At 38.1% G+C, this 20,264-nt stretch overlaps 1 protein-coding gene across 1 annotated transcript; it reads left to right on the plus strand.

Annotated features, from left to right (window-relative positions):
- Positions 1 to 3: 3 nt before the first annotated feature.
- Positions 4 to 18,832, plus strand: MYL9 (myosin light chain 9). Its single transcript, XM_058175579.1, has 4 exons — positions 4 to 159; positions 11,501 to 11,705; positions 16,567 to 16,728; positions 17,496 to 18,832. Exons 2-4 carry the CDS (start codon positions 11,522 to 11,524, stop codon positions 17,672 to 17,674), a joined length of 525 nt encoding a protein of 174 aa, XP_058031562.1. The 5' UTR covers positions 4 to 159; positions 11,501 to 11,521; the 3' UTR covers positions 17,675 to 18,832.
- The last annotated feature ends 1,432 nt before the right edge of the window (positions 18,833 to 20,264 follow it).

Here is a 20,264-nt window from a genome sequence, read left to right on the forward strand (position 1 = left end):
ACCATCTGGGAAAACACTCTTTTTTCATTGGCTGCCTCTGCCCTCTGATCTCGCTTTCCCCCAAACTAGGGAGATTAAAAACAACAGCTAATTAATTTCATCCCTTTGCAGAAACGCTTCCTAGATCTGAGGGCTTTTAACAGTTTCTGTCTGAACCAGGTATGTGCTCTTCCTTACATTTCCCTTTAGCAAGTGAGGATGAGGGTGGTGGTGTTGATGGATGGATGGATGGAAGGAGACTTTCCTTGGGCAAAGGAAGAGCTGGTAGCTTTCTGTTATACTAGATCGCTTGGCTATTGCATCGCATTTCATAATCCAAAATTAATGGTTTTTCTGCTGCAACAAACTAACAGTAAGGCTATCCTTTTGGGACCTGTTGTACTCCCTTGATTAGTTGTGCTTACCAGCAATTCTTAACTATGTTTTTATCCAACTGAGTTTTCCGGGTTTGCATGATGCACTCACCTACCAAGGCTTCTGTGTGTATAACATGCTAAGCTAGAGTGTGGTTGGCTAATTTGTGGCTCACGTCATGCATAATGTGCCATAAGGAGTACTCGCACACAGGAGGTTATTAGGTTCATAGTGTATCATTGCTCTGGTCCATCTCTGGCAGACTTTTCCAGTGTGATACTTTCAGATGCAATACGTTGGAAGCTGTAGAAACCCTCATATCTGGAGTGCACCAGGTTGGGGCTAGCTGATAATGGTCCTTACAAGTTCACACATGAAACTATAATTTGCTAAACAAAATACCATTGTCTGGATCCACACATTACAGTAGGATACAAACTACAGTTTACAAACCTTTGCAGTCAGATTCACATACAAGTTAATCGAACACCAAGCAAATCACACTAAGATTAATACATGAACTACTGGCTATTCCTTAATTGTGTTCTTAGAAGCGGCATTTCAATCAGGATTGCAAGGATGAAGGGAAATATCCCACTGCAAATAGTGTGGGATACACTTGTTTACTGAGAATGTATTCGGTTCCTTAAACATGATACTGCAGCTCCTTAATCCTGGAAGAAAAAATTCTTCTGGCTAAAAATGTATGATCTGTACTGATGTTTCCAGTTACTTCCATTGCTGATCTGCATCTCAAAATCCAGAACTACAACATCCCTATTCAGGGGTTGCTTAGCCTTTAACTGAATAAATTCCAGCGGGGAAACCTCCAATCATTTCCATTGTGGAAGTGTTCTTTGCCTTTACCCAGATGGAGTTACCAAAGCAGATTAGATGAAAATATATCTTTTTCTGCAGTTTGGAAAGAGGAAACACCTAGACAACGGTAGATTCAGGAGCATAGTTTACAGGCATGGTGTCCTAAAGCATCATTCCGGCTGCAATAATTGTGTGCACATACGGAACTCTGTAAGATGTAGTTTCAGATCATATGTATGGGACGGTGCTGTCAGCTTGACCTGCAGAGTGCTTCATTCTGCTGATCATAGAAGCATCTTCTATGTGTTTATCTGGTACCTTTTCTCCTCAAAACTGATTAAATGCAAACTTAAGTAGAAACTATTGCAAAGAGTTCAATGATTGTAGAACTACAGGATAACTTGTTTACTCTATCAATAGCACATGTCTGCCAATCCTGGCTACTTTTAGGCTATACAGAATCAATTAAGTTTCCTTTTGGTTTGTAAGCACTAGGTATGATGATTAAAAAATATTTGGGGAGCATGCTTACAGTGTCACGTTTATCTTAAAAAGAGATCTTGGATATTACTTGGAAGAGTTGAGGATGGATGGAAGATCGTATTCATGAATGTGATGAGATGTATTCTTTTACATATTCAAGAATGCTTTTTAATAATATATTATTTTAGTATAGATATCTTCTGAACTTGGATTATTTAGTTGAACTCAGGAATCAAGCAAGCCTCAAAACAGATGCTTGGAGACTCTATCTCCCTTTATCTGAGCTAAAACAGAGAGCGAAACAAAAAATATGTCAACCTGAAGACAAATCTTTTAATACACCAAGTTCTTTGTCCATTTTTCAGAATGCAAATAAAATGGAGGATTGTGTGTGCATGCACATGTGGGAGTGTATGAAAGTATAATTTTTGATCTACAAAGCATACAGTAAATAGGGGGTATCAGTGCAGTATAGTAAACAACTGGCAAAGAGAAGGAACTCTGTGGTGAAGAGATAGCATCCTTGACTTATTAAATGTCAGTTTTAAAGAGTCTAGAGATCTAAGCTTTGTTTACCTATTGAATAAACAAGTGGCCGGTTCAACATACAATATAAAGGCCATGATGCTCAAACCTTTTGGGCTCATAGAAATTACAGTATATTATACCTGGAGAGAACCAACTTAGGGAAGGCTGCTGTAGTATATTGCTTATCTAAAGATTAGCTTCTATACTCTTGAATGGTACTCAGATTATGGTTTGTACACAAACCAACGTGTACCAGCTCCATTGAATAGAACATATGTGACTAGGATATTTGATAGATTGTACCCTCACACATCCAGCTACTTGAGAAGCCATCGAAACATGAACTGTGACTGAAAAAAACCTTTTTATTTGTTGGGCCACTGAACTATGCCAAGTTCCTTCCCCAAGTAGTGAAAACAAGCAGTCCTAACAACCATTTAAGGACAAGAGGGGAAAGCAAGAACTGGTATGTCAATTAGAAGCTCAGGCTGGAGAAATCTCACTGCTGTTAAGGTATGGCAAGAAATCTGCCCAGAGGACAAAAGAAATGTTCACTTCCATGAGTAAAATTCATACCATGGTCTGTTAACACATTACAAAAGGAAGGAAAACGTCTTGTGGGTGAAGTAGATTTCAAGTTTGTAATAGTCATTTATCTTTTCCCACTCTCCTACCTTTTACAAGGTCAGTTAAAGGGGAGAAGTAGGTAGCTTACTTGGGCATGCTTGGTGAACTTACAGATTACAGGTAGTCCTTAACTTATAACCACAACTGAACCCAAAATTTCTTCGTTAAGCAGGACAGTTATTAACTGGAGTTTGCCCCATTTTATGACTTTTCTTGCCACAGTCATTAAGGAGATCTTTGCCATTGTTAAGTTAGTAACATGGTTATTAAGTGAATTCCCATTGACTTTGCTTGTCAGAAAGTCACAAAATGTGATGACCCTCCAGGACACTGTAACCATCATAAACGTGAGCCAGTTGCCAAGAGTCCAAATTTTGATCATGTGACCACAGGGATGTTGCAATGGTCGTAAGTGTGGGAAATGGTCATAAGTCACATTTTTCAGTGCCGTTGTAACTTTGAACACTTACAAATGGTTGTAAGTCGAAGACTACCTGTGTTCCCTCCAAACCTTTCCATAATTCATAGAAAAGTTTTAATAGAAAATAATGAAGAAGAGAAAGCAGATAACAAATAGGTTAACTGAAGGTAAATCTGAAAGTATGGAAACCCAGGAATTTTTCAGACCAGACCAGGAACATTATATGGAAGAGGAATTTTAAAAGTTTTCTTATTCTATGAAGGGAACAACGTGTCAATGAGGCTTTTAGGTTTCACTCTTTGTATGTGACTAGATTAGTGTAGAAGTCAGAAAATGAAGAAAATCATCAAGCAGAGAGTGGTTACTTCTTTGCTTTCCTTTGATGGTTTCCTCTTTAAAGCTACTACTTTTTAAAAATGCTTGCCCTTCCCAGCAATTTTTTAACACATTTCTAATTAAAAGCCCAAAGTAATGCTTCAGGTGGCATGAAAATATTTTCTTACACTTGATCCAAGCAGTCAGAAATCAGCATTGTTATGCATGACTGCAATCACATTGATATTAGTAAACCTACTGTTGCTCTGTGTGTGCAACAACACACACACATACACAAGACTCCTTTCAAATCACTTGAATATTTTTCATGTCAAAAAGCAAAAATCAACTTGATTGCAAAGCATTGACACTTAGTGATATATTTGCAGCACTGAAGCTTCTACTGGTAGCTGTAAAGACAGGGCTAGTTCAAAGGAAACAAAAGTAAAAAAACAACAGGCTAATTTCCCTTTAATTGTCTGGGTTGAATGGATCCATCTATGACAATCAAGGCTCTTCATCTACTCTGAGATATAAACCAAAGTCCCAGGGTTCCTCTGTGGTATGACACTTGCCATTGTTTTATTTTTATCTTAGCCACAAAAGCAATTAGACAAATTCCTAAGATTATTAAGAGCATGGCATTTTTTGCTGTTCCAGATTTAGCACCTAATTTTATGCACAACCCATAGAATCCATGTTTTAAACAGCATTCCAAATAGATGCACACACACACCACTCTCTCTCTCTCCCTCCCCCCCTCTCATTTCATCAGGATAATCCTGATGAAAATGCCATTTTGTACATAACTAATGCAGTTGAATTTGCACTTGTACTAAGCTAAATAAGAGCATATACACCAAGACAAATTCCTTGTGTGTCCAATCACACTTGGCCAATAAATTCTATTCTATTCTATTCTATTCTATTCTATTCTATTCTATTCTATTCTATTCTATTCTATTCTATTCTATTCTATTCTATTCTATTCTATTCTATTCTATTCTATTCTAAAACATGGTTTAACCCTGGAAACATTTTGCTGGTTAGGAAATATTTAGCTAAGCAGAGAAAAAAAGCCGATGTATGGCAATTTCCTTCTTTTTAAATTTTCAAGCCGAACTTTGATACTGCAGGCAGTATGATATTACAGGAATTTCTTAACTTTTGCTTTTCTACTTCCAGTCGGTTTATAATTTTAAAACTTCTGCCAAGAAATTTTCAGGAAAGAATATTTGATGCTTGTTTTGCTTTGCTTCGCTTTGTTTTAGAAACAGAAATATAACTAGGAAATCAGAAAATATAACGTTACTTTGATAATGTCCTCAGTAGTGTTTGATTTCAGTTTCCGTAATTCACAACCAAAATTTTGCACTGGCAGGGAGCATTAAATGTTTACTTCTATAAGTATACTGCTTATTTAGAAATAAACCCCATTGTCAGCAGTGGAACTTGTCCTGGGGTAAAAGATGCAGCCTAAATAATAGATGAGAACCTAAGAATAATGTCACATTAAATTCCTGCGAAAGTCACTTAAAGAGAATCAGTAAACCCTAATAAATAGTTCAGATTGCATCTTCTTCATCATCCTGGTAAGTGCAATTTAAGTATTTGCAATGGCCTTAACCATGTTATACTTATTTTTACTGTTTCATTATCAGGATTATATGCTAAGATATTGTCATATTAACAAACAAGCAACCTAAACATTTTTTGTGATTATTCCCTTATTTTCACTGTGTGCGTGCACGCACACACATATGCATTCTTTTGTGGGCATACAAGTTATGTAATCCCCATTTGACTGAAAAAATATCTGTGGCATAGCCAAGAACACATCATAAAATATATCAAATGAAATTGAAATGCTGCATGTGCTTACATAGCATATTAGTGGGTTTCAGCCAAAGCATTATTTTACATTATTTTAATTGTTTTACTTTAAAATCGATTACTTTAAAATCAATGGATCCAAAACTTGTTTACAGAGTCAACATCAGAGTACTGAACAATCCACTGTTTCATTCTACTAACTGAAGGATCCCCTTCCTGCAGAAAAAAATATTATGATAAGGATTTACTTATAGATCGTTTGCAAGAAATTAAGAACATCCTGGTTCATCATACACTAGTAAATCAGAATTCTTCAAATCTCTGTCTGTAGTAATAAAGCAGGCAAGTTGTTCTAAACTGTCTAATCAATCTCCTTTTGCTAGTGGTCATAGTAAAAACCAAGGAAGGCAATCACTTCTAATTTGGGGAACATTTTAAGGGAAGCTCCACAAATTACAAATTGTTACCACAGGGGGCATAACTAATGATGAAACAGCTGTTTTCTAGAAGATAAGTTGTTCCTTCTCACTTACTCCAGGATACAATCTACCTTACCTTTGTTTGCTTTCTGTGCAGGTAGATATTTCCAAACAAAGCAGTCGGCTGCATCCACCAACCATTTTTCTGTATATCAACATCACCTCTCTGGGAGGCAGGGAATTCTTGCAAATAAAGATGGTGCTTAAGGTTGGTGCTTGCTTTGTAGCACCCCAGCTTAGTATTCAGTTATTAAAGTAGCCAAGCAAACTTAAGATGTTTTAGGAAGAGAACACGGTTCTCTATCCCAAGTGTAGAAGAAGCCAAGAAAGCTGTGTTCAAAAGCTCTAATTATGTCTGAACTGCCATTCCTTGCCCAAGTGCTGTCTGATCTGACTTATTAATCCATGGATATTATCAGAAAGTGCTGGGGAAATTGAAGGCACTGCAAACAACACTGCAAAAAAGGAAGTCTGCAGATATGGCTGCTGCCTGGGATAATACTATGCGTGTTTCTGAAAGACTAGCCTGTTTGTAATGAAACACAGGTTGCTGCTTGGAGTAACAGTACATAAAGAAAGCTGGGAAGAATTTAGCATCACGTCTTAGTTTCAGTCAACGTCACTTTCCTTTATGAGGAAGCAAGTGGAAAGCAGAGCATGGGGCAGGTAGTAAACAATCTAGTGTTAAGTGAAAAGAAGGTTGTCGCAGAGAAGAGGGGATTGACTTATTCTCTAGGACCCCTGAGGGTAGGACAAGAAGTAATGGGTGGAAGCTTGTCAGAGAAAGATGCAGCCTAGACATAAGGAGAAATTTTCTAACAGTGAGAGCAATTAATCAGTGGACTAGCTTGCCTCTTGGGGTTGTGGGTGCTCCATCACTGGAAGTTATCAAAAATAGACAGGACAACCATTTGACTGGGATGGTATAAGGCTCCTGCCTTGACCATGGGATTCAACTACAAGACCTCCAATCTTGTGATAGCAATAGCACTTAGACTTATATACCGCTTCATAGCGCTTTTACAGCCCTCTCTAAGCGGTTTACAGAGTCAGCATATTGCCCCCAATAATCTGGGTCCTTATTTTACCCACCTCGGAAGGATGGAAGGCTGAGTCAACCCTGAGTTGGTGAGATTTGATCCGCTGAACTGCAGCCTAGCAATCAGCTGAAGTAGCCTGCAGTACTGCACTCTAAGCACTGCAGTCGGCTCTAAATTCTAAATGATTCTAAATTCTCACTAAAGGCATTAGGACAAAGAGGCTTTTATCTGTTTTGAAGCCAGAGGTGTGTCCCAGCCTTGAACTAATCATCTCGCCTCCTGTCTTCCTGCAGAAAAGAGGCCTTTCCTGGCCTGCACTAAAATCCAGCCTTTGAACTATGCAGTCAGTGCTTGGCTACATATTTTGGGTGTGTGTAGTTCTTTGCTAAGCCTTGGTTCAGCCCCTCAATAGGTAACTCCTGATCAAATTCTTATCAGCTATGTAAAGGAGTTAAAAGCAAAAAAACCAAAACCTCCTTAGAAGTAATTAAGCCTTGGGAAAGTTGTACCCACCTATGGGGGTCTCAGAGAGGAAGTAACACAGAAAGGAGGCACCTGGTCTTGGGTTTTTCTCTACCCAAAATATCCAAAAAATATCCCAGCTTTCAAATCAAGAAGGATGACTGTGAGAATCTGGTGCCATCACTAGGCAGAAAAACTTAGCAAAGAGAAAAACAGATATTTAAAATAAGTGATGTCCATAGAGGAAAATACATTTTAACATTGTTATTTGCTTTTCATATATTGACAAAAGAGTTTATTGGAAGGGTCTTCAAAAAGTCAAAAAGGCAGCCATTCAGTGGTGAAATCTAATTTTTTTTTACTACCGGTTCTGTGGGCGTGGCTTGGTGGGTGTGCTGTGGCTTGGTGGGCATGGCTTGGTGGGCATGACAGTGAAAGGATATTGCAAAATCTCCATTCCTACCCCACTCCAGGGGAAGGATATTGCAAAATCTCCATTCTCACCCCACTCTGGGGCCAGCCAGAGGGTGGTATTTGCCAATTCTCTGAACTACTCAAAATTTCCACTACCGGTTCTCCAGAACCTGTCAGAACCTACTGCATTTCACCACTTCAACCATTGTAATAGGAAGGCCAGCCATTTACCAGGCAGGGCTGTGCCACTGGATCAGAAGCAAACATGCATTTCCCCAGTTCAGAATCATGAAAGCAACACTGCACTATTGTAGCATTAACCCATATTATTTTTTTTGCATACATTGTGATGTGATGAATGAAGAAAGAGATGGGTCTTATGCAGGGGTGGTATTCACTTACTTTTGCTACCAGTTTGCAAATGTGTGTGCATGCATCTCCTCCGCGCATGCACAGAGCCTTCCACACATGCGCAGAGCGGCAAAAACAGCACGTGATGTCGTCCAGGTGGGTAGGCGGAGCCTCCCGCAGCTGCCGCTACCGGTTCACCCGAACCAGATAGAACCACCACTGGTCTTACGCTACAATATGCTATTTTCATCAGATCAGCTAGTTAGATCTTCCCTTTGGGATCTACCGGCTGTAAAAACAGTACACCAGTTTTGCCTTTTCCTTTTGTTAAAATGAATTTGGTTGTAGCTGCACATGAATACCACTTTGCAGCTTTGCATTTTGTTTCCTGTCTTCTTTTCCCTCCCTAATCCCTCTGCTTTGGGAGACCTGTCTTAAAATGAAAACTGTCCAATTACAGATTTTTGTAGGATACCTTTCAATGTATTTTAAACAAATAACAGCATGCCATTGTACAAGGACAGCATGATGAAAGTCTTTTCAAGCATGAGTTGTGTGCTTTGCAAATACTTTTACATCTCTAAGTGCAAGAAACATGGTTAATGGGTAATGAAAACACCCATGGCATTTAAAAAATCAAGTCAGATACATTTGGCTTTCCACTTTCAGTTCCAGATGGTGGTAATTATAATTTATGTTATTTTTAATGTGCTATAAAAATTCTCCTCAGATGGCAATACATAGCCAACCATGGCTGATCTTGGAGAAAGAAGCTTAGAAAAGTGGACCTGGTTTATATTTTCACAGGAGACAGTAGACAACCAAGAAATCCCACAGTTATTGACTAGACTGAGAAGTTAAACAAAATATTTCAGAAAAATAAAAAGAACACCTTTCTGCTAACATGTTTCTATATTTGTCAGGAATCAGGTTCAACTCTTAGCCTTTGTTAGCCATGAAGTGGCAAATATAGTCATTTGCTTCCTGGACTAACTAACTTAACTTCCATATATCTGACATCAACACAGTTGAGCGTGTCCAAAGGTATTTTACGAGAAGAATTCTCCACTCCTCCGAAACTAATAAAATACCTTATTCCACCAGACTTGATATCTTGGGTCTAGAAAACTTGGAACTTCGTCGCCTTCGACAAGATCTGGTTTTAGCATTTAAAATCATCCGTTGTAATGTCCTTCCTGTCAATGACTTTTTTAGTTTCAATAACAATATCACAAGAGCTACCAACAGATTTAAACTCAATGTCAACCGCTCCAGTTTAGATTGCAGAAAACACGATTTCTGTAACAGAATTGTATATGCTTGGAATGCATTACCTGACTCTGTGGTTTCTTCTCATAACCCCAAAGGCTTTACTCAAAAACTGTCCACGGTTGACCTCACCACTTTCCTAAGAGGACTCTAAGGGGCGTGCATAAGAGCACAAACGTGCCTACCGTTCCTGTCCTACTGTTTCTTCCCCTGTGTATATATATATGTTTTTAGTACCTCGTTTCTCCTCATATATACGTTCATATATTATATAACCCTTTATGCAACGCTTGTATATATATATTGTTATATTGTTATGACCAATAAATAAATAAAATAAATAAATAAATAAAATAACAGATCAGAATTGTCAAGAGTCACATTTGCAGTTATGGTTTGGTATGCTGTTAAATCCACAATATTGCGTGTCTACTCACTAAAGGTAACAGGTATATAAATAGAGCATATAACTCATAGATAGATAAACCAGGGGACCTTAGTAAGAGATGAATGGGCTGGGTTTGCTTTGAAACATTTCTTTTATGTTGATTGGTTACCAAATTGATAGGTAAGGTTTGAAAGTATGAACTGGGCTTTCTTAGAAAAAGATGATTGGAATTACTGGAGGTTTTTTTTGACTATCCCTCAGTTTACTCTGTGGTTTGTTTGTTGTTCCGTTGTTTGCATCCCATTCATGCTGCTGTCACCCAGGGCAGACCCTGTTTTTTCCTTCAGTCAAAGGGTCTGCAGAAAGAGCTGTAAGAAATCAAGATGGTGTTCACAAAACACACAAAAAAGGGGTGGGAGTTTGCACGGCTGTACAGAGCACCTTGACTTTTTCTGAACCTACTCCATGGATGCTTCTGTATCCAACCCTTTGATATATTTCACAGAAACATTTAAAAGGGATTTCTTTTCCTTTTTAGTCCTTTCTTTTTACTTCGTAAGAGAGAAATGCTTGGCTGTCCTTAAAACCAAGAACAAAAAGAGTTAATTTAGGAATGTCACAAATCTAGGACTAATGACTTCATTCAACCAAAATCCAGTCCATCCATCCATAGTGAAGAAAACTATAACCAGGTATTAATGGTTCAAAACATCTGCTTTTTTCAACTCCTTCTCCTCTGTAAAAAGAGATACCCACTCATAATAACCCTGTCTTCAGGCTTCCCCTTTGCTTGATGAACTGGGTGCTTGTAATCCTTATTCACAAGCTGTAGGGGTAGTTCAAAGAAACAGCGCAGATCCGCATGCCAGGCTAGACAAAGGGTGTAAGAGGGAAGCAAATGGAATGCTTGGAATCTGCTCCAAACAGATAACTCATTTCCTCTTATTTCTGAGCTGAGCTACAAGAGATGGGGCCTTCCTTCGGAGCTTGTAGAGCAGCTAGAAAATCAGAAGAAGCCTGAGATTAGTTCAGATGGAGGCGAGGCTTTCAGAAGGAGGAAAGTAAAGCAGTCTCAGTTTAGAGCATCTATGCTGGCCAAGGAGCTGCAGCCCTTGGAACTTCATAATATAAACCTGTTGGTTTCTTTTGTGTTTTACTTCCCTCAATCTTACATTCATCTGTAAACGGAAAAGTGACTTAAAATTAACATTGCAGCTCTCTAATCCAACCACATTGAGTTGCTCTTGTGTTAAAATTCTCATCTGAAGAATAGATTTAGAGCCTGTAATAAAAGCTGCTTTCAGAGTCTGCAGATTAGGGAGTGGGGGTGACATCAGCTTCCTCCTTTCAGCAGGACGTATCTGTACTTAGAAACAGATTACTGATTTCGACAGTGTTCATGATATGAAAAGCTAATTAAATTATCGAACCTTCAGTGCTGTTTGGGATAATAATTCAGTTGGGAAATTCAGAATGTTATTTTTGCCAATACAGTGTCAAATGTTCTCCAGGATCTGAAATATCTAAATATTAGAGTGGATACATAGAAAAAATTTCCAGATGGAAAACTATATTTACTATTTTTGCTGCAATATAAATTGAGGACCTTACAGAATAATTGAAAAGCCAAAGGATGCAAGAAATGAGAAAAAGGTGGGGTTTTTTTGTAGGTTTATTCAGACTTCTTTTTTTAAATACTTTCTATTTTGTTTCACAGGCCAATAAAAACTCCAGCAAAATGTCCAGCAAACGAGCCAAGGCAAAGACCACCAAGAAGCGCCCTCAACGTGCCACCTCAAATGTCTTTGCCATGTTTGACCAATCACAGATCCAGGAGTTCAAGGAGGCTTTTAATATGATTGACCAAAACCGTGATGGATTCATTGATAAAGAGGACCTACACGACATGCTGGCTTCTCTAGGTAAGAAAATAAATTTAATCCGGTGCTATATTGGCTCAGCCCTCCATCCTTCCAAGGTGAATAAAATGAGAACTCAGATTACTGGGGGCAATATGCTGACTCTGTGAACTGCTTAGAGAGGGCTGTAAAAGCACTATGAAGCGGGATATAAGTCTTAGTGCTATTGCTATATAGTGCACTGAGTAGAACTGATAAGAAAAGGCTGGGATCTTGTAGACATTGTCAACAACATCTCCTAGTAGTCCCAATTAATATGATGATTGAGAGGGTTGATAGAAGGTGTAGTTCAGCAACATTTGAAAGGCTACAATAGTATCAGGATAATTTTAATCTAGTCTTAACTTTGAACTGTAGAAATATCTTTATCTCTTGAACCTGACCTCTGAATATCCTGATCTCTGAAACCTCATCTGACTATACAGCTGAATGTGGAGGTAAAGTATTCAAGGCAGGAGAAATAATACTTTTTAATGCTCCCTTATATTAAGAATTCCATGCAAGCAGAAAAATAACACAGTAAGCAAAAGATAGCAAAAGCCAATCTCAGGTAGGCAGAAAACTTGAAAAGGATTAGGTCTGGTTATGGGAGACCGTTAGACAGAACCAGGGCTGTAGGTTACACCATAAGACTGAAGACATGTCCCAGAAGAAGGTGGTAGCAAACCACTTTTTTAAACTCCATCAAGAAAACTGCATGCAGTGTCAAGCCTCAGGGTCATGTGATCACCAGCTGGCTTCCCAGCTGGCTTTCAGCAACCAAAATCAATGGGGGAAGCCGCATTTGCTTAACGACCATGTGATTCGCTTAACAACTGCAGCGATTCGTTTAACAAACATGGCAAAAAAAGGTTGTAGAAATTTGTAAAATTTGCCCAAAAGTGGTTGCAACTCATCTGCCTTGTTTAATGGTTAGCAATGAAAATTCTGGTCCCAATTTTGGGCATAAGTTGAGGACTACCTGTATATGGGTGAATTTTAATTGTCCAAAATGCTATACCTTTCTGTAAAAAGTTGGGTGGGGTAATAGTACAGACATGCCCAATAAGGTTACAGTATCTAGCGTTTAACTAAGATAATTTATGAGAAACATAATTAACTATATGCTTCTTTTCATTACTTCAAAAGAAACTATTATAGCCAAACTATAATAAATAGCCTGTGGTTATTCAAAGAACTTTATGGCTGAGTGAACTCTGAAATCTGGTCTCCACAAGTCTAGTCTAACACTCTTAACTACTATGCCACATTTGCTCTGGCAAATTTTCTTATTATTGTGTTCTAAATGCTAGGCTTGTTTAGACTGGAGGGTTGAAAGAACTGAGCTCAGAATTTATGAATGAAGTTCTCTAAATTGCAATATCCAACACGAGACTTCCTAGACCCACAATTAGATGTTCTACCATTAATGTGGAATCTGTAAAACAGTTTTCTTTCTCATCTGAGTCCCTAAAAGTGGGATACCATCTATATAGGGTCTTACACTCTAGAAAATTCAACACATAACACCACACACATACACACACCGGGTACAAAATGGGGCATCACTTCATCCAGCGAGTCACTGTTCTATTTCCCGTGATCTTAACCATTGAAATAAGAAAGGTCTAGTCCCTCCATGCCAAAGAGTTGCTTGCCTCTGATATAAAGAGCTCGCAGGGATGTCCTGCAAATCTAGCATTATAAAGCCTCATATAAGGCTAGCAATTATTAGACATTTGATATTGTTTTTTTATTCAGATAGGTATAAGTACATTATCGATAAACATATGATTAGCTAGGCCAATCAAGACATCTTAATATCATTTTTAATTGATAAATTAAATAAGCTATACATTTAGCAGCACTAATATCTAACTAAGGAATGCAGTTGTTCAAAAATAGAGATGAACAGTAAGAGATAGCAAAATATATTAATTCTTTACTGCCAATTAATGTTTGTGCCTATGTGGGCCCGAAACACTTGAGAGGAATGAGTGTTCTAGTAAGAATAGTTTCGCTTCCTCTCCCTTGTCTCTTCCTCCTCCATACTGTACTAAAATGAGGATGGATCCAGGGGCTCCTGTAGGGGAGTCAAAAGGTCAACTCTGTCATCGAGATTTCACATCCTTTGATATGCTTTGCAAGTGCAATGCATATTAAAAAGAGGCAGGGCATCTTGGGTTTTCTTTTAATACCCCCTGTGGTCATGTGAGAGACCCTGCCAAAGATGATACTGTGGAAGTCATAGTGTGTCCCTCTGACTGCTGTCTTACACAGCTTGCTCCCAATGTAGTGCCCTCCAGATCTACTAGATGCAACACCCATCACTGTGGCCATTCTGTTGGATATGATGGGGGATAAAGTCAGTTCTTCTGGTGGACACTACATTGAGGATGTAGTGACTAAATGCCTTATTTAGTCAAGTAAGCTTTTGCTGGCTGGAGAATTCTGGAAGCTGAAGTCTACACATCTTAAAATTGCACTGGATCAGATACTGATATTTTTGAGATTTCTGAAGTGTACATGATCTCTCTACCATCAGTTTCAGTTTCAGACTGCCTTCTTTCTTAAGTGCCAGTCATGAACTGTTTACTTTTAGACTGGATTCACACATTACACCAAGGTTTCTTTAATACAGTAGTCTGAACCATGTAGCAAAGTTAACAAATTATAATATCAGCACTTACATAACAAGTTACTGCAATATCAGACCAAACAAATTAATGTAGTTCTGCTGTAGAACCTGTCTGAATCTTTTTCTGAAAAACAATGCCAAATGCTGACATTTTCCAATTAATTACAGATAGTCCTTGAGTTACGACTGATCACTTGTGTATAAATTGCTGTGCTGAATCAGTTATAATTTAGTTCGGCTTCTTTCTTACAATAGTCAGCTACATGCTTTTCCAAAGTATTCTGCAAAGAAAATACAACCCCTAATAATGGAGGTTCTACTTAACTTCATAGATATATTGTCTATTCTTCTCATATACCTTTTTCTTAGATAATTTTTAGGCAATTATCTACAAATGTCTACTCAAAATTGGGCCGATGGTGAAATCCAAATAATACAGTATCTATATTCTAGATACTTTGGCAGTGTACATACAACACACTAACAAAGGTTGGCTGAATGGTATCCTGAATCATTACAACTGCCCGAGTTCATAAAACCCATTGAACCAAAAACCACACTAAGTTCACTGAACAACTCTTGAGGCACAATTTACCAACCACATTTCAGTTTGTTGTGTTATTGGAATCCACTGTTCCCATGGTGCTAGAAAATTCACCTTGAAGCAGCTAAAAAAAAACCAGTGGTGAAATACAATTTTTTTTTACTACTGGTTCTGTGGGCATGGCTTGGTAGGCGTGGTGTGGCTTGGTGGGTGTAGCTTGGTGGGCGTGGCAGGAGAAGGATACTGCAAAATCTCCATTTCCACTCCATTCCAGGGGAAGAATACTGCAAAATCCCCATTCCCTCCTCACTCCTGGGGGAAGGATTTTGCAAAATCTCCATTCCCACACCACTCTGGGGCCAGCCAGAGGTGGTATTTGCCGGTTCTCTGAACTATTCAAAAAATCCGAACTGCTCAAAATTTCCACTACCGGTTCTCCAGAACCTGTCAGACCTGCTGGATTTCACCCCTGAAAAAAACGTTAAAAATAAGAAAACAAGGACTGTGAGGGGATGAAATAATCAGAAAGGAATCAGGAAGGTGTTAAAATGTAGAGGAAGAAAGGCATGTCTACAGATTGCCCCTAGAGGGCAGTCAGCTATACCACTGTGAAAGTAAAAAAAAAGATATTTTGTTTTCTGTAATGATGAACCAAATTTGAAGGAGTGTTGTAATTGGGATCCTGCAGGCTTGAGTGCATGCTCATAATAGCAAACTGGGATTTCCTCCCCATTTATAATCTACTGGCCAATATTTCTTCTCCAGTATATTTTCCCCCATTTCAACAGCTGTTCTTCATCTGCTTCTTTGCATTTTGAGTACTCCATCTCCAAGCCCCTCCCCCAGCACTGGTCTAGTGTTATGGGGAAGCTCCTCAAAAACAGAGGAGGAGTAAAGGGTCTACTCTGATAGGCTCATATTGTGTAGATTCAGATCTTTGATGTGGATCCCCTATAGGTTGAAGCTAACCCTGCTGAAATACAGTTTTTTTCTTGTTGTTCTTCTCTTTCCATTATCTAATTTTTGGTTATGTTATCCAAAGAAAACATATCCTATTCAATTTTAGAATCCAATTCTATGCAAACTTACTGAGAATAATTCCTTAATTGAACTTATTTTTGAACAGATGTATGTTAAACATAAACTGGGGGGTTCTGTTGGAGGGCAGGTCAAAAAAAAATCAAAATCAAAATGGAAGTTGTGATTGTGCAAGCAAAGCCCCATGCCTTTTTATCTGCGTTGCATGCAAGACTGTGTGGTTATATCTGTATTTTGACTTTTTAAAATGTCCCCTGAAGGTCCCTCTAGTACAGATTTCTGTTTCTGTTTCTGCTTACTGAAAATGGACACCACTCTGGAGCTGGATAACATAATAAATCTAACAATTTGGCAAAAAATATATATATGGGGAACATGGGTAAGATGGCACGTGTTCCTTTCATTGGCTTAACATGCTATGTGAATACAACCATAAATCATAATTTGTTCCATTGACTTCCTTAGTGACTAACTTCTAGGAATCTTCTACTAACTTGATGCAGCAAAAGAAAGACTGGGTTTGATGTGCTGATTAATTCCAGTTCTAATTCCCTGATTTTTAATCGTCTCCTGTTGGAGCTGGAAAAGACTCCAAAATAAGCTTTTACAGAAGAATTTAGGGCACTGAATGAAAGCCTAATTTCTTGGCTGATTGCATCTTTCAGGGAAAAATCCTACAGATGAGTACTTGGAAGGTATGATGAGTGAAGCACCTGGACCCATCAATTTCACTATGTTCCTCACTATGTTTGGGGAGAAGCTGAATGGCACAGATCCAGAAGATGTCATTCGAAATGCTTTTGCCTGCTTTGATGAGGAAGCCACAGGTATGATCAGAAGAGATCCTTTCTGTAATGCAACTGGGAATTTCCTGCTAAGCCATCTGTGAGAGCTTGCAGCAACAGGTAGATCCAACAGTATAGACTCACTTGGGATGCATTATGAATCATCTATAGTGTCTGGGGCTAGGTTTTGTGGAATTTCTTTGAGCTACCCAAAGCATTTTTTTTCTTCCATAATACTAAATTAAATCAGTCTTGCCCCTAAGAGATCTTTGCATTGTGGTTGGCAAATGAATAAAAGGTGCACATTATAAGCCTAGGCTGCATGTAATTTCCTCCCATAAAAGTCTTGTGTGCAGCCTCAAATGTTTCTCCTAAACAATTATTTTTATTGTGACCAGAGGAAGAATTTTATTGAATGCACAGGAAGCAAATTATTTCGTATTAATTAAGTCTCAGGTTTTGGGCATTGACCATTTTAAGGAGTGTCATCTGTGGCATAATACCAAGCACAATCACCATTCTGATAAAAGTTTCACATCTCTGAAAGAAACAGCAGCCAAACTGCTGGAGAGAAAAAAATGTTTGGATTAAATAATAAAAATCCTTTTTTCCCCCAAATAGCAATGATTTAGGGAGGTCACATTTCATCTCAGAAATTCACTGGAACTTGAAGCAAAAGCCAGTGCAAACTTCATAATCACCTCTGCTGCCCCTGTTGGCCATCTTACCATATCTCATGGAGAGCAACGTCTTTCTTCTTTTAATGGACACATCTCAGTCCTTCTTTCCCCTCTTCGTCTCTAATGCAGGCTTCATTCATGAAGATCACCTGCGTGAACTGCTTACCACCATGGGTGATCGTTTTACAGATGAGGAAGTAGATGAGATGTATCGAGAGGCTCCAATTGACAAGAAAGGCAACTTTAACTATGTGGAGTTCACCCGTATCCTGAAACATGGAGCCAAAGACAAAGATGATGAAAACTAAGAAATTTCAACTTCCAGTTATCCTTGTTTGTCCCAGTCTTCTTGTTCCTCTTTGAGATACTTTGATGTCCTGGGTCAAGTACCAGAATGGGTTACACTCTGAAATATTTCAGAGAACTATTCCTGTTCTTAATGAAGAATAAGGTTTTGCATGTCTGTGTATGTTCACATGGATCAATATTGACTCATTATTAAGCCACCTGTTGATTTGATAGATCCCAGGGAGTAAAATATTTGCAATATCCCCTTTATAAACAATTTTCCAGATATTTTTGATGTGGAGTGAGAACAAACATTGTGAGTGTATCTAATATTGTTTCATACACCATTAGCATTGGTGGATTTTTTAAAATAGAAATATGTTTTCAGTCCACATATACAGTTGTAATATAGCTTACGCTTGTAATGTGGTTCACACTCTTCAGCTTTTTCACTGCCATCACAACCCAGTGAAGTAGGACTATTCCCATTTTAAAGTTGAGTTGAGGTGGGAGTTGAGATATATAGTATATATAGCCTGGACTACCCTATCACTTTTCAGGTGTGAGAATGGAATCGGGAGATCCAAATGCTGCCTTAAACTTTTACATAGTGGAACAAGTTGGCTTTCACTGCTTAAATTGATTGAACCCATGAAAACATCACCGGATACCAGATTAGCTGATATCTCACTGCCTCATGAGAATCACATCCCAAATTGTAGTAAAGATTTCCTCACAAAGCACATTTGACACTCATAGAAAGATTTTTTTTCAAATTTCGCCATTACTCTTGACCCAGACACATAATATATCAGCTAATGCACTGATAAAGAAACAAGTTGATTGGTCCACCAAAGCTGAAATTCTCTCTCACATAAATCCCACTTTGGACTCTGATCTAACATAGTATTTTTTGTGGAGGTTGATTGAAAAATTGAGGAGAAAAAACATCAAAAAATAAACCACTTTTCCAAATCTGTTTTAATTTCTTTTTCCTTCTGTTTCTACTGAAATGCCTGGCTTGAATAATTCAGTATTTTTATTTAAAAAATACTTCTGGAATATTGCAGAAGTCCTACAATTATTCTTACTGGTTTCCAATTAATAAGAGAGATGGTTGCACTGTCTGATTAAAGATTTTGAGGTTTGACTAACAAAAGTAAACGTATTCCATTCCATGTTTCCTTCTTCGTTACATAATGGATATTTATTATTGTGAAAAGTATCATAAAAACATTTTCCCCATGGAGGTTTCTTTTGGGCATTTCTTGATATCATTATTAAAAAGTTTAAATCAAATAGAATCGGCAATTTTCCAATTTTCCACTTATACCCCACAAACCCTTTGTGTGAGGCCCCCAGAAACCTCTAGAAACCATCCAAAAATTGCCATCTAAGTTTACAAATGAAAAAAGAACATGACTGAATTCATGAAGAACAATTATTGTTTATTTTAATTAAATATTTATATTTATTCAGATTTTTTCCTGATCACACATTTATGAGAATTGATCTTTAGATCTCCATATAAAAACTGTCAAATTCTTGAAAAGACTACATGCCCATTTTCTAAATGTTTTATACCTCTTAAAAGTTAAAACAGTAGAAATTTTCATAATTTATCTGAATGTTTTTTTAAAAAAAATTAGTTGTAGGTCTTATTTAAATTAGGACTAACCAGTCAATCCTACCTTGTGGTTAGAAATTTAGAAATCAATCAAATACAGTAACACTTTCTGGAGCAATGTTTTTAACTTTAAAGGTATAGTCAATAGCAGTGACTTCATACCTGAGGTTGTTGCGATTGGATTGTCAACTGTATGTATTCTCTGAATTGTCCTATCATCCTTAAGTTTAACATGTAAATCTATCATATTCTAAAAAAATATTCTTCATATTTCCCTGATCCATAACCAATTGCTACAATGAGCAGAAGCCAAAAGTAGAATCAGCAGTGAACTACCTACAAAATCTGAAGAAGACTGTTGTGGTCTCTCACAGAGCTTGGATCAACTCTTCTATTCAACAGAGTGAGATGTTGAGACCAGGGGTGAAATGCTCCCAGTTCGGACTGGATTGTCTGATCCGGTAGAGATAGCAGCGGGTGGTTCAGAGAACCAGTAGCAAAAATCCCTGTTCCCCCCCCCCCCATGCCCACCTGAGCTGCGCGATCATTAGAGGGTTTTCTTTTTTACTTTTAAAAGCATTTTGTCCTTAGGCCAAAAAAATGCTTTTAAAAGTAAAAAAAAAGCCTCTGATAATCGCACGGTTCAGCTGGGATCATCAGAGGCTTTTAAAAGCATTTTTTCTACAACCTCTTTGGCTGAGTTGCCTGATCGTCAGAGGCTTTTTTTTCTTTTAAACGCAAAAAAAATGCTTTTAAAAGAAAAGAAAAGCCTCTGACAATCAGGCAACTCAGCTGGGATTGTCAGAGGAACCTTTTAAAAGCATTTTTATAGCCTTTTCGGCCGAAGAGGTTGTAGAAAAAATGCTTTTAAAAGTAAAAAAAAAGAAAAGTTGGCTACGCCCACCAAGTCACATTACCCACCACCACCAAGCCATGCCCACAGAACCGGTAGTAACAAATTTTACATTTCACCATTGGTTGAG

This window comes from Ahaetulla prasina, chromosome 3, assembly GCF_028640845.1.
Source record: "Ahaetulla prasina isolate Xishuangbanna chromosome 3, ASM2864084v1, whole genome shotgun sequence".
Taxonomy (NCBI): Eukaryota; Metazoa; Chordata; class Lepidosauria; order Squamata; family Colubridae; genus Ahaetulla; species Ahaetulla prasina.